At 53.8% G+C, this 14356-nt stretch overlaps 1 protein-coding gene and 1 long non-coding RNA gene across 5 annotated transcripts; one reads left to right on the top strand and one right to left on the bottom strand.

The window, feature by feature from the left end:
* Positions 1-391: 391 nt before the first annotated feature.
* Clec17a (C-type lectin domain containing 17A) lies at positions 392-13631 on the bottom strand. Of its 4 annotated transcripts, none has more exons than XM_078037503.1 (10): positions 12795-13631; positions 11515-11676; positions 11391-11432; positions 11101-11142; positions 10551-10694; positions 10404-10466; positions 9217-9312; positions 8864-9015; positions 6926-7035; positions 392-3974 (listed from the first exon to the last, which is right to left on the bottom strand). In XM_078037503.1, exons 1-10 carry the CDS (start codon positions 12829-12831, stop codon positions 3842-3844), a joined length of 981 nt encoding a protein of 326 aa, XP_077893629.1. In that variant the 5' UTR covers positions 12832-13631; the 3' UTR covers positions 392-3841. The 4 variants fall into 4 exon arrangements, 3 of the variants coding, with proteins under 3 accessions (XP_077893629.1, XP_040146290.2, XP_077893627.1); XM_040290356.2 differs by having other exon boundaries at positions 10404-10694; positions 11515-11565; positions 11644-11676; XM_078037501.1 differs by having other exon boundaries at positions 10404-10694.
* On the top strand, positions 10486-14043 carry LOC144374802 (uncharacterized). The gene is made up of 2 exons (XR_013434090.1): positions 10486-10620; positions 13628-14043. It is a non-coding gene; the product is annotated as an uncharacterized LOC144374802 (long non-coding RNA).
* The last annotated feature ends 313 nt before the right edge of the window (positions 14044-14356 follow it).

Genomic DNA, 14356 nt, shown 5'->3' with positions numbered 1-14356 from the left:
ATACACAGTTTCAGTTTGGCAGGAGGAATCAGTTCAAGAAATCTGTTCTACCACATGGTAGCTATAGTTATAGTTATGTACTTTTTTTTCCTAACCCAGAGACACTTAACCACTGAGCTATATCCCTAATCATTTTTAGTTTTTATTTTGAGACAAGGTCTTGCTAAGATGCTGAGGCTGGTCTTGAACTCTTGATCCTCCTGCCTCCTGGATCGCTGGGAGTACAGGTGTGTGCCACTGCACCCAGCTGTATGTGGACTTAAAAATTGCTGGAATAATAGATTTTGCCTCTTCTCACCACAAAAATAATGGTAATAAACATCTGAGGTAATGCACCTGTATTTAGATCCATGCAGCCATCCCACAACATGTACATATTTCAAAACGTCTGTTGTACATGATAAATACATACACTTTTATTTTCTTTATTTAATATATGCAATTTTACATCAATTTAAAATAAATAAGTTAATAGTTTCCAAATATATATGAGATCTGGGACCCTAAATTATTTTGTACCTCCAATAAAATCTTAAGAAAAGGTAAAAAGACTATAAGGAGACTTCAGTCCAGCACCCACAAGTTCTAGTCAACTAAATTCGAAATCCAGCTTCTACCAACGTGTGCGTCACTTTCACACCAAGGAGAGGTTGACACACTGGTCAGTGGAGCCGCCGCCCATCGAGTGGTGGTTGGTTCGGAGGTGCTGGCGGGAGGAAGGGGGTAGGGAAACCAAGGAGCCTGGTAGGACCCGGGGTACAAGGCGTGGTTTTGAGCAAACTACAGCTTACTCCCTCCAGAGACCTCCAGGACCTATCTAGAGCTCGCTCTTTGGAGGTGATTCTCCTGGGAGGTGAGGGAGCCCGGGTAGGTATAGAGCAAGTCCAGGCTTTGGTTGAAAGCTGTTCCTGGGAGCATTTTTCCACCCTGAAAATTCCTCCTGGCCACGTGGCCAGTCAGGGGACGCTCATGGCAGATGCCGGCTACTAGAAGTCACTGAAAAAGTGAGGATCGAGGAGATCCACAGGGCACGACCTCATTCCCTAAGCACGCGACTCCATTCCTGAGCGGGGAGCAGCAGCGCAGGCCGGTCATCCCAGCGGCTCAGGAGGCTGAGGCAGGAGGATGGCGAGTTCAAAGCCAGCCTCAGCAATGGCAAGGTGCTAAGCAACTCAGTGAGACCCTGTCTCTAAGTAAAATACAAAATAGGGCTGGGGGTGTGGCTCAGTGGTCAAGTGCCCCTGAGTTCAGTCCCTGGTACCCCCCACCACCACCAAAAAAAAAAAAAAAAAAAAAGATTCCATTCTTGGGCTGAGGATGTAGCTCAGGGGTAGAGCACCTGCCTAGCATGTGAGAGACCCTGGTTTCCATTCTCACACACACACACACACACACACACACACACACACACACACACACACGATTCCATTCCTGACCCACCACTTACCAGATAAGAGAAGTTCTAAGAACTTCAGCAGAAGTTCATGGACTACCTCAATGCAGGCGGAGTTCCTAAGCATCTTTTCTTCCCCGTCATTGATAATTCCTGTTGCTCAGACTGAGAATCTAGGAGTCATTCTTTCCTCTTTCTCTCACCCTCCACCCCCGACTTCTAATCCATCAGCACATCCCAAAGGCTCTCTCTTCAAAATCCATCCAGAAGTCTCCAGACCGTCACAGGTGGCTCCCCGGTCCTCATCATTGTCAATGCAACAACCCCACAAAAGCCACAAAAACAACCATCACCTCACCCAGAATTCAACCCCTAGTCTCCTCTCCCGTCCCAGGGTGTCAGTTTCCAACCACATCACGCTGTTCAGTTTTCCCAAAATAACCAGCTGAGATGGGAGCTCCAAGGTCACGGTCCTCGAGGATAATTCAAGTTCACAGACAATCCCTTTGAAAGCTGCAGACGCTGCCGTTGGGTAAAATCCCGACTGTGTCATTTACCCAACGAAGGGTGAGCCACAAGACCCCTCTGGGTTCAGTTTTCCCCACTATCACGTGGGGTTGCTGACTATCCTGACCTCACAGTCACGGTGAGGCTTAAATACAAACGACTGATTCATGCTTGATAAACTATGACTATTATTATTTTAAATTCACCCAATCTTTGCTCCCCTGGACCCAAAATGGTAAAAGGAAACCTCTCTTCCATTTGTGTGTCTTCAACTAGAGAGTCATGAGAGTTGTGGAAGGGCCAGCACCCCCGTGGGCCCCCACACCCCCGAGCCACTCAAGAGATGTGACCACAGCCCCCTGCTTCTTCTTTTCTTAACACAATATTTTGGAGGAAACTCAAGTTTCCTCTTCTGAGATACGGGAACTTCCCCTGACCCCCAGATAGACAGTCACTGGGACCCAGGGTCCCCTGGGAGAAGGGCTGAGGACAGGACACCCGCCCACTCTGCAGGCTGTGGACTGTGCGGGGAGCCGGTGGGAGGGTGACAGGAGGAGACCAGAACAGAGGGACAGGAAGTGAAGCGGACCCCACCTCCCCCACTTCCTGCTCTCCTCAAAGCCACCTCTCTGCTCTCAACGCAAACAGGAAGGACTTTGCTACTAGGTAGGGGCACTCGGCGACCAAGAATTTGATCCATTCCATTACAATTCATGGGTTGTCCCAAAGGACCCCCGTGTTGAGTTCCTTGTGCTCAGACGGGGACAGCCCCAGGCCTCAGAGTGGTGTGTGTTGGGATGTCAGAATGACCAAAGGTACTTCTGGTACCTGATGGGTGATTTGCTTTCCCAAAAGATACATAGGTTGAAATCCTAAATCCTAGTTCCTCAGAATGGGATCGTGTTTGGAGGTTAAACAGGTGACTAAAAAGGTAATCGGGGTAAAACGAGGTCCTTAGGTGGACCTTAGGGCAACATGACTGGTGTCCTTCTAAGAAGAGGAGACTGGGACATAGACACCCATGCAAGGGAGACCCATCAAAGACACAGGGAGAAGGCGATCATCCTCAGGACAAGGAGAGAAACCAACCTAACTGACACCCTTGATCTTGGACGTACAGCCTGCAGAACTGTAAGAAAATAAATTTCTGTTTTTTAAGCTGCCCAGCCTCTGGTATTTGGTGACTGCAGCCCTGTGAACCCAACACCACGGGCCAGGACTACACAGTGAAGTCACGTTTTGAGAAAAGCACTAACTTTGCCAGAGTGAATAGCCCAGGAAAGTCCACCCATATGTGAGTGAACCCCTGCACCACCAAAGACCTTTGCAACCCACAAACAGCCTCCGGCAGAGGTAGACAGACCGTGCCATCACTGTGCTGTGGGTCTGACCAGGTCACGGAGTGGCCCAGCTGCACTACGTGGAGGTGGTCTTGTCTTTCTAGAAGTTCTATGGGCCAGGTCTTGCCAGAGATCCGATTCTGCCACGGAGCTTGTGCAAAATGACACCCAAGACGTTGAGCAAGTGAACGGTCAAGGCTCCCCGTGCCCCACGGCTTCCCAGAAGCGGGTCTGCATCAGCCAGGCAGTCAAGGAGCCCGGAGCCAGCTCACCCTGGTTCAGGGGAGCCGGGGTGTTTTACCCTGGGCTCAGCATCATGCTCTGAGCCCCCCAGGTTCAATGTCAGACTCGGCATCGCTTCTCAAGATCAGGAAATGGATGAACGTCCTCCACCTCTCAGAAATGGGAGGGCACCTACCACCAAGTCCCCGGCGTCCCTCCGGCTCACCCCTCTGCTTGAACCGGAAGGCCTGGCCTGCACCCCAGGGAAATGGCCACGTCCAGCTGTCAATCACGTCTTCGGCATACCCCCCGGTGACCGGGAATTCTCACCCCCAGCAGGGAGGCGCTGGGCCACGCACCTCTAGCTTCAGCCCCGGGTTCAACAGGAACATTTCCGCTCACAAATCCAATACGTAGTTTTGGCACAAGAGAGATCGTTCCAGGTGCCGCCGTTGTTCATGCTGGCGCAGTCCTCCTCGTAGATGTTGTTGGGCTCCTGTGGGGCCCAGAAACTGGAGGGAAGAAACAGTGGGCAGAGAGAGGCATGAGCCAAGGGACCCCAGGGGATTTTGCGGGTGCTGAGACTATGCCGCGAGGCTCTGCGGTGCCAAACACACGCCCCCCCCCCCCCCCCCCGGGCAGTGGCCACAACCCACAGGACGGCCAGTCACGGACGGGGACACACGCCTGGGATCCCTCCCGGAAACCCAGGAGGCTGAGCAGGGAGGAGCACAAGTTCAAGTCCAGGCTGGGAAATGTAGCAAGACCTTGTCTCAAAAAAAAAAAGTAAAAAAAGGTGGGGAAGGGGAGTGGAGGAGCAGGTCGGGGAGGAGAGGAAAGGGAAGCTACTGGGCGAATAGAATAGAATCATGTGACACGCAGGTGTGACGATACTGAAGCCCTCAGGGATGAATCATCAAAGTGCACCAATAGATATTTTTTTAAAAAGAGAAAAAAAGGAATAGATCAGAAGAGGGGGTAGAGCTCCGTGGTAGGGTGTCCCTGGGTTCAATCCCCAGGACCCACAAGACAGAAGAGCTATTGACTTTAAAGAAAGGAACGTGGTGGGAGAGGAAAGGCCATCGTGGTCCGAGGGTCCTTCCATCTGAATCGCTCCTTGCCTTCCAGATGACGCCGCATCATCCCTCCCCCCCAGCTCACCTGTCCTACCCAGCCCCGCTGGCCACGGGCAGCCTCTCCCACCTCCACCGCCCACCCCGAGCCTCCTGAACCAGCCTCCTCTGCCTCCTCCACTTCCCAGGACCCCTCCCTCTGCACACCCCAGTCGGATCCTCCCCACCTTGCAGGAAGTGCGCTATTTGGGGTCACACTCTTAAAGCAGGGTCTGACCCGGGGACTCGGGTGCATGGGGTACGTGAAGGGAGGTTCTACAGAAAGGAGAAGGAGCGGGAGCCGGCGGTGGACCAGGAAGGAGGAGCTGAGCCAGGCTGTGAGCTCCGCTGCGCACGGCTTCCTCCTGACCTGGAGATCGGGATGCCCCCTAGGGTCACCCCCACGGAAGCCATCTCTTAGGATGTCATTGGCCCTGGGCTGATCCCCGTGGGAGTAGGGGTAACCTCTTAGATGAGCAGCCTCCCATTCAGCTGAGGACACATTTCCAGAAACATCATGACTGTGAGCCCTTGGCAGCCAGTGCCTCCCGCTGGGGAATGCAGGCACACCAGGACCTGAGCTGTCCCCACAGTGCCATGCCACGCCACATCATTTCTTTGAGAGCCACGCCTCCTATCAAGAATCTCTAGCTAAAAAAAAAAAATCCTGCTCATCATTTTGAGAACTCCAAATCTTCCTCTCAAACCTGTGGCCAGTCTCTTTATTTTTCCAGCCATTGACCTAGAGGCTTGATAGAGTTGCAAAGTTGCGCTAAGTGGTTGAGATGTTGCAATGGAGGAAACCTCAAAGCCACATGTTAGGATTTGTCTGAAAGGTCCCCCAGAGTCTCACACGGTCAGAGGTGACGTGATCGGGTCACAGGGGTCTGATGGCATTGGCGGATCAGTAACTTGAGGGGGTTATTGGGAGGTGGTGGAAACGGTAGGAGGCGGCACCTAGCTGGAGGACGTAGGTCCCTGGAAGCAGATCCTGAGAGGACTTGGCTTGTCCCTGGCCCCGCCTGCCCCCTCCCTCCTTCCTGGCCACCGTGAGCTGACCCCTTTCCTCTTCCGTGGGCTCAGCCCCAGAGCAATGGAGCCGGCAGACAGGGACCTAACCCTCTGCAACCGAGCCAAAATAAATCCTGCCTCTTCCAAGTTCTCCCCAGGCGTTTGTCACAGCGACAAAAAGCTAACCCAGTTCAGGGACCAGAAGCCCTGCCATCATTAAAAAAAAAAAAATCACCCTTGTAGACCAGCCTGGAATTCCAGAGAACTAGGGTCCCAGGCCCCAAGGACAACACCACGCAGGGAAGAGGGCCTTCCCAGAGGGGGCACCAAAAAGATGACCAGGACCCGACATACCCCTCCATTCAGGGTCCTCAGGTCCCTCTGTGCCAGGCAGCAACCTTCAGTTAGGTGCTGTGGAGACCCTCGGGGGGTTAATGACAATTTACCAACCCAAAGAGAAATTTTTCTGTATTTAAAATCAGGATCCCTGTACCAGGAAGAGCCAAAGGCTTCAGCCATAAAAATATAAAATAGAATAATAGAGCCCTATCGTTTGTAGCAACATGGGTGGAACTGGAGGACATCGTGCTAAGTGGGATAAGCCGGGCACAGACAGAGTACAGCACGTCCACGTCCCTTATGGGGAAACTAAAAAGTCTATTCTAAGAGAAGAAGTGCCCACCAGGACCTGGGAAGGGGGACGGGGAGGGAGGGACGGAGAAGGGATGGTCACTGGTACAGGGGGGAAGCTGGATAGAAGGAATGGTTTCTAATGTTTTCTACCACGAGGGACTAACTGTGCTTGACAATAATTAATTGTGTATTTCAAAATAGCTAGTACAGCCGGGCGCGGTGGCCCACACCTGTCATCCCAGAGGCTTGGGAGGCTGAGGCAGGAGGACCACGAGTTCAAAGCCAGCCTCAGCAACCTATGGAGGCACTAAGCAAATCAGTCTCCAAATAAAATTCAAAATAGGGCTGGGGATGGGGCTCAGTGGTCGAGCGCCCCTGAGTTTAATCCCCAGTGCCAAAAAAAAAAAAAAAAACACACACACAAAGAAACAATGAATATTTGAGGTGACAGATTTGCCTGCTATCCTGATCTGATCCTCACACGTTATATATGGTGTTGAAATATAACACCGCGCCCCATAAATATGTATGATTACATAACAGTGTAACCAAATATATTGTATCAATTAAAAATAAAAGTGTATTTTTTGAAATTTTAAAAAAGAACCAGGACCTGACACCCTCAGCCATGCTCCCCACCTTCTCCTCTCCCCATGCTCAGGGCCCACAGAAGAGACAGACAGACCCCAGGAGCCACGGACACTTGCCTTAACGTGACAGGGGACCCATCCAGCCACCTCCAGTCCCCTTCTCGGTTCTTGTCATTCAGCCCCAACCAGTACACCCGTGGAGAGCCGTGCGCCTTGGCCACGAAATTCTGCAAATACAAACTGCATTCAGCCATCAGTCCTCCTAATGGCCTCTTTCCTTTATAAAATACCCAGCTTCCCGTATTTTGTTACAGCAACTGAAAATGGATTAATGCACATCTTGTGCCTCATTTTCTCCATTTGTAAAATGGGATGATAACAGGAGCTACCTCCTCGCAGGATAGGATTTGCATGAGGATAAAATAGGTTGATGTTCTTAAAGTGCCAACACAGTGACCGGCACCTAACAACGACCGTGACATCTTAGCATTTAATATTACAACATTTGAATAACGTTTTTTTAGCAATAGGAAACGATAGGAGGTTTTTCCCCTGGTGTTTTTCCACCCACTCCTAATCTGCATCTAGGCAGAGAAGTTCATGAAGAAAAAAAATGAAGGAGGAAGAGAAGCAGGGGAAGGAGCCTCCTGGTGCTGGTATATCTGGGCTTTGGGAAGAAAGGGAAGGGTTTATGTGGAAGACAGAAGCTTGGGAAGAACTATGGTTAAAAGCAACTGTTCTCCAGAAAAACTAATCCGTGGTTGCAGATGGTGGAAGGATCAACTAGACAAGGGATAAGAGAGGACTTTTCAGGGTGGTAGAACGTTATGAGTCTTGTTTGATTGGCAGTGACGTTGGTCAAAACACAGGCTTCAAATATGTGCCTCTTACTGTATGCAAATCACACTCCCACCTCGAGTCTCCAATATGCAGGCAGGGGAGATGGCAGTGGAAAGAAGTTTTGAATACGCAGACAAGGTCTGGAGGGAGAGGAGCCCTCCACCTCATCCCCAAGGACCCCTGGGAGGTGACAAAAAAAAATTGGGGGACTCTAAAGAGCAAAAGCTACCTGGACAGTATTTCCTAGTAAAAGCTCCAGGGAGGTTTCAAGAAACCAGAGCCAGGGGTGGTGGTGCACACCTGTGATCCCATGACTCGGGAAGCCGAGGCCGGAGGATGGCGCATTAGAGGCCAACCTCAGTAACTTAGCAAGACCCTGTCTCAAAACTTAAAATTTAGAAAGGTCTGGGGATGTAGCTCAGTGGTAGAGCACAGCTGGGTTCAATCCAGGATCACGCAAAAACATAATGCTCTGATGCTTATGATCAAGGTCATGGGCTTCGAAGACAGCTACCTGAGCCCAAATCCCAGCTCTGGAAGTAGTTTTGAGTGACCACAAGTGAGTTGCTTAGACGTGCTATGCTTCAGTGTCTTCAACCGTGAAGTGCATAAATCGTAATTTTACCTAATTGTAGTAGTATCGGGGCTCAGAGTGGGTGGGAAAATACCATTAAAGTTGTTTACAAACATTCCAACTTTCCTTCTGGATACACACAGGTGAGACCTTCTTTCCCCATCACCTCCAAGGGTAGGAGTGCTCATGTGACTTGCTTTGTGAGCATAAGCGAAAACTCGGAGATGATTTGCCTCCTGCGTGATCACTGCTGAGCTATGCAGGCTCTCTGTTACTGCAGCAAAACCTATCCTCTCCTGGCTGATACACGGATCTGTAGAGTCGTGACGACTGCATATGCTAATACATGCAAGACGTAAGGTGTTTGGAAGACAGGCACTATCTTAGAGAGAGTCATTCAGTTTCCATGGAAGAGATAAAACTGAGATTTGCAGAGGTTGAATAAACACCATCAGCACTTGATCTCAAATAAAACACATCTTCTTCCCTTTCACATTGAGAGTGTCTCAGCAAGAGCCTGCTATTAAGTTTAAATAACTCAAAAGGAATTACAAGTTCTCTCTATCCTGGTAAGAAAAAGGAGGGGTGAATCCTGCAAGCAATGCACAGTGGTTCTCAAGGGTTCGGCAGGGACAACTCACGTGCTCAGCAAAGGAATTGATGATGACCAAGTGAGAGTAATTCTCCTGGCAGAACTTCCGGGCTTCGTCCCATGACTTGGTGCTGGGAGAGAAGTAGTAACACCTGCCCTCAAAGGGGAGCCAGCCCTCGGGGCAGGTGATCCTGGTACAGTCTGGGGACAAGAGAGATGCTGTCAGAAGGCTCCAGAGTCTGTGTACCTAGTGTGCCACGGACAGTTGTTCAGGCTATGCGCTTCTCAGCTCCAGTCAGCACCGTTCTCATAACTTCACTAAAAATCATTTCCATGAAGTCCTGCAACCTGCTGCTCCGGCCATGTCCCCCATCTCGGGGTGGTTCCCCAAACCCCACTCACCTAACAAACCCCGAAGTTCCACCAGGGACTGGTTGGTGTCTGCTCTGACACGGTCAATGTCCTTCTTCAGGCCAGCCAGCCCCGCCATGCCAGTCACTGTCAGGAGAGAACAAGGGCTGGGAACCCAGAACCACACCCTCCTGCCCACCCACTACCCCCCACTGACTGCTCCTCACTGCATCCCGGGTCTCCTGGGAAACGGCAGAATTCAAAACCCACGTTCTCGGGGTCCAGGGGTCCTGGGGTGGCTTAGAGGGGGACTCACCCCTGGGGACTTGAGGCTAAAGGGAGAGGTGGGCTTCCTGGAGATGCGTTGGACATGAGGATGGGATTGGGGTAGGGGGTGGAGACGGGGCTCAGGAAGAGGGTGACCTGGCACTTGCCAGGGGAGGAGGGAAAACAGGCCGGCAGGGGGCGTCCCTCTTCCTTTAGACTCTGCTGTGACGTCCAAAACTCTGTATTCACTGGTAATGTGTGACTCATGACCCCCTGCCTGCGCTGTCCAAGGGAAAGTCAAAGTGAACCAAGCCACGTGGTTTTTTTTTTTTTTAGTTGTAGATGGACACAGTATCTGTATTTTATTTATTTTTCTGTGGTGCTGAGCATCGAACCCAGTGCCTCCTGCGTGTGAGGCGAGCGCTCTGCCACCAAGCGACAGCCCCAGCCCAAGCCACGTTTTTAAGCCAAAAAGAAACCGGTAAAATCAACCTGGATACTGTTTTCACTCGTCCCTCTGTATCCACGCTTACATTACCATTTCAATCTGCAGCCGGCGTTTTCAAAGTGTGGGTGGGATAGGTTCCATTCGATGTGGGAACAAGTCTTTGAAGTCAGTGTGTGAGTCACGGTGACAACACACACCCCATTTCAGGCCGGTCGCATTTTAAGTGCTCAACAGCCACCTGTAGCTGGTGGCTGCCATAATGTCCAGTGGAAGTCTGGACACGCACATGCACACGCACACACGCGCGCACACACACACACACACGCTCGCGCACGCACTCGCACGCACACGCCCTCCACAGGGAAAAGCACGTGACAAGGGTCCTGTCTGATGTGCTCTCGGTGCTGCACCCAGCACAGCGACTGGCAAAGGGGGCCCGGGGCCGGGGTCGGGGTCGGGGCCGGGGTCGGGGTCGGGGTCGGGTGTGGGGATGGTGCGGAGCTCAGCGTGGGGAGGCACTCACCGTTCACCTGCCAGGCCGCCTGCTGAGAGGTCAGCGCCCCCAGCCTCTCCACCACCTCCTGGTCTGTGAGGAAGATCCAGCCTGACCCCAGGTCCTCCCGGGCCCCGCCCCCAGCCTCTCCCCGCGGCCCGGCCCCGCCCTCCTCACACTTCGTCAGGGTCACAGTCAGACTGAGGCAGCTCAGGATCAGGGACGTCCCCAGCAGCAGCAGATACAGGTACACCTTTAGCCTCTCCTCCTGGTGACACCCAGGACTCTTGGACTTCGGATGGAGCCAGGGCACTGGAGTGGCTGGGGGGGCGGGGGAGGGGGGTGGGTGGGGACAGAGAGTCTCATCCCGGTGCTTCAGAGTGAGAGGAAGGGACCCTGAGCCTTTCTCCAGGAGCACAGGACAGAGGTGTGTCACCCTGTCTACAGGACGGTCCAGTGACAGACAGACAGACAGGGTCGGGGATGAGCCTCCAGCAGCTCCTGCCCACGCCCCTCCCACTCAAGGCGGCCTGCGGACCCCTGGGACATACAACAGTGTCTCCTCCGAGTCCAAAGGGACTTGCTGAAGAGTCCCCTGCAGACACCCTGGGTCCCCGGGGGCCCTGGCCGGGACTCCCCGGGAGGCCTCACCGTGGACCTGACTCAGATGCACTGTCCGCCCCGAGAGGGGAGGAAGGGAGCCGCCCGCCCGGGGAGGGGGACTCACTGGTTAGGGACGGCAGGACAGGAGGAGGCTCCCGATCAACGCCTGGGAGAAAGGGGGAGAGAGGTCTGTGCAGAAGTTGCCGGAAGATCCTGTCTTCCGCGATCAACAAGCGCAGTCGGGACCGACGGGTTGGTTGGAAACCCCCTCGCCTTCCCCCTCAGGATTCCTCTCTTCCCACATTTTTCATTGTGCACGCGGTTGTGCAAATGGCGGGATCCGCTGTCGTGTCGCAGGCGCACACGGCAGGACCCATGATCTGGCCGACACCCCCCAGCCCCCCCACTGCTCACCCAACTGATGAGACTTGCGGGGCACAGGCGGGAGGCCCAGGGCTGGAAGGACCAGAAAGACAAGGGTCATTCCCAGGAGAGTCTCCACCGGGAGCAGGAAGACCCCGCCCGCCCGCGGCCTCACCTGTCATCCTCAGGGGCTTGCTGGGGAGAGGAGGGGTCTCCGGTTTCTTTCCTGGGGAAGGAGGAAGGTTGCTCAGGCCCAGGTGGTGCAAAGGCACAGGGGGGGCTCTGGACCCCCAGCCCCACTCACCTGCCCTGGGAGGCCGCGGGGGAGCCATGGAATCTGAAGGAGAGAAGGTCAGAGTCAGGGTGGCATGACTCGGGAATGAGATCAAAGGAAGTGACCAAAACAGGGTGAGGGACAAAGCAGGGGCTGAGCAGGACTGGAGCTGGAGCTGGATGTGAGAATGGAACCGGGCTACAGGGAGGGGACAGGGTCACGGTGCAGAGACCAACCACCCCAACCGCCCAGAATTCCTCGTATTAAAACGGAGAAGTCCGTGTCCTGGAAACCCCTCCGTCCTGTGAGCCGGGACAGTTGGTGGCCTCGGAGTCACAGGGAGAGCTGAAGTGAGGACGGAGTTAGGTGGGGTTGGGGCTGGCTCTGGGATTGGACGAGGGCGAAGCTGGGGTGATCGTGGCGAAGGGTGTGGGAGCAGCGTGGTCACTCAGGACAGGGTCAGGGTACCGCAGAGTCCTTGCCGGGTTTGGGAACAGGTTGAAGGTCACGTTGTGGTTGGGCGGGGATGAGGGGATGCTGCGTTTGGGAGTGGAGTTGCAGGGATGAGGAGGGGCCATGTTGGAGGGAGGGGTGGCCCTGAAGGCGGGAATGCAGCTGGTCTTGGAGGAGGGGGGGGTTGAGGACCGTGGGGGCACAGCGCTGGCGTCAGAGACGAGACCGTCCCACGGTACAACCCAGCCCACCTCCTGCCTCACACGGAGCCACTCATGTCCCTAGACCTCAGAAACCGGGGATAGAGAGGCCCATTTTGCATAGGACGACCACTGCCCAAGGACACCGGGGTGGCACTACCAACCCCAGAAACCTCTCACGGCCTCCAGTTCCCTGGAGGGACTTCACTCAGGGACACCTCCCAAGCTCCCACGTTTCTGTCCACTCATCAGCCCCTCCAGGCTGGTCACCCACCACACCCAGGTGCCCTCATCGACTCCACCCCCTGCCATGGGGCAGAGCCCCCAGGTCCCCTGGGATTTCTCCGCTGCTTCGTCCCTTCCCTCTCGGTCGAGCTGGTGCCCAGAGCTCCAGGGCACAGTCCCAGTGCGCCTGTCATCGTGTCACCTGGCCTGGGGTGGGTCAACCCGAGAATGACCGGGTGGCTACAGTGTCCAGCGACCACCCCCTGGGGCCCTGCTGCCTCATTCCTGAGAGAGCCGTCTCACCTGGCTTGGGAGGAAGGTCCTTGTAGGGTGGCGCCATGTTTTCGTAGTCGTCACCGTCACCATCAGACTCCTCCACTGTGGTCCCTCCCAGAGAGAAGGCGAGTCAGAGTCCAGCCACCCTCCCCTCCTCCCCGGGGCCTGGTCTCTGGCTCCAGGTGGCCCCAGGATGGGGATGCGGGGTCCCCACCCCAAGCCCAGGCCTGGCGAGGGCCCTACCTGGTGGGTAGTGGCGCCCGGTGTTAGTGTACAGGGTGCTCATGGCTGCAGAGGACACCAGGACCCGGAGAGGGACGCCCGGTGCCCGGCAGTGCCTGACCTGTGTGCCTTCTGCTCAGGCCCCTCTCAGTTCCCTTTCTTTAGAAGTCAAATGCATGCAAATCCGTCTTGAGAGGAGCCCCTGCGACCCGCCTAAGCTGCTCTCTCTCCCCAGTTCAGATCTCCCACAGCTGGGCGCCAAGGCCAGGTGGAAAGTGGCCAATCTCCTCCCTCCTTGCACCTCTGACCTAAACAGGAGGGGCAATAAGCCAGTCAGGGGACACCGGGATGAGCCAGAAAAGGCTTGTCACACTTTATTCTCCATAGTGACCGCATCGTCACTCCATAGTGACCTGGAGGTGGTGACGTTTGCAGCCAGACGTGGAAATGGGGGGCCAAGTGCTCCCACATTCCATAACGAAGTGCTAGGACCCGGCACCAGTCATCTGCAGCTGTGTCCTAAGTCACCCCAAAACTTAGTGACTTAAGGCAACCGTATGCATGTGTCATCTAGGTTTCTGCGACTTGGGGATCCAGCGCAGCTCAGCTGGGTGGCCCTGACTTGTCGTCTTTTGCAGGATGCAGTCTAAACGTTGCCCAGATGCCCGTGTTCCTTAGGTGCTGAGAGGTGGGATCAGCCGAGGTGCCCCCTCCCCGGCAGATGGACGCACAAAGACAAGACCGAAGGCTGCGTGGAGAAGAAAGGGACTCAGACATTTGCAGAAAAATGTGTGGACCTGGAAGATCTCCCAGCAGAAGGAACAAGCCAGACACAGAAGGAGGAGCACCTCTCCTTCTCTCTCAAAGGCAGAAGCTAAAAAAGTCAACCCGAAAGTGGCCCAGTGATTTCTAGAGATGGGGAAGGTGTGGGGCGAGGGGAGGGTGGAAAGGAGGCGGGGTGTGCTCAGCGGGTGCTGGGTGCAGGCGCGGAAATACCAGGCGGAACCTCAGCCCCATACACAATTCATACGTCTTAATAAATTTTTTTCAAAAATTTTGAATCTAAAAATAAATGAACAGATACTTTGAAAGGGCCTCTAAGATAAAGCCTTAGTTGGGATCCCTGGGAAAAAGGCATGATGTGACATTCCATAAAACTTTCTTATAATGTTCAATGAATTTGTGGTATATATTCTAGAGTCGATAACTAGCACTAGTTCCTTTTTTTTTTTTTTTTTTTCCTGTGCTGGGAATGGAGGAGGGCCTTGTGCATGCTAAGCAAGCACACACTACCACTGAGCTGCAGCCTCAGCCCCAATAAATAGAACTTTAAATAGGACTTTTAATTAAAAACAAAAGTTGTCTCC

This window comes from Ictidomys tridecemlineatus, chromosome 2 (assembly GCF_052094955.1).
Source record: "Ictidomys tridecemlineatus isolate mIctTri1 chromosome 2, mIctTri1.hap1, whole genome shotgun sequence".
Classification (NCBI taxonomy): domain Eukaryota; kingdom Metazoa; phylum Chordata; class Mammalia; order Rodentia; family Sciuridae; genus Ictidomys; species Ictidomys tridecemlineatus.
The sequence above is the reverse complement of the archived record's forward strand: the minus strand, read 5'-3'. Positions and strand labels throughout refer to the sequence as shown.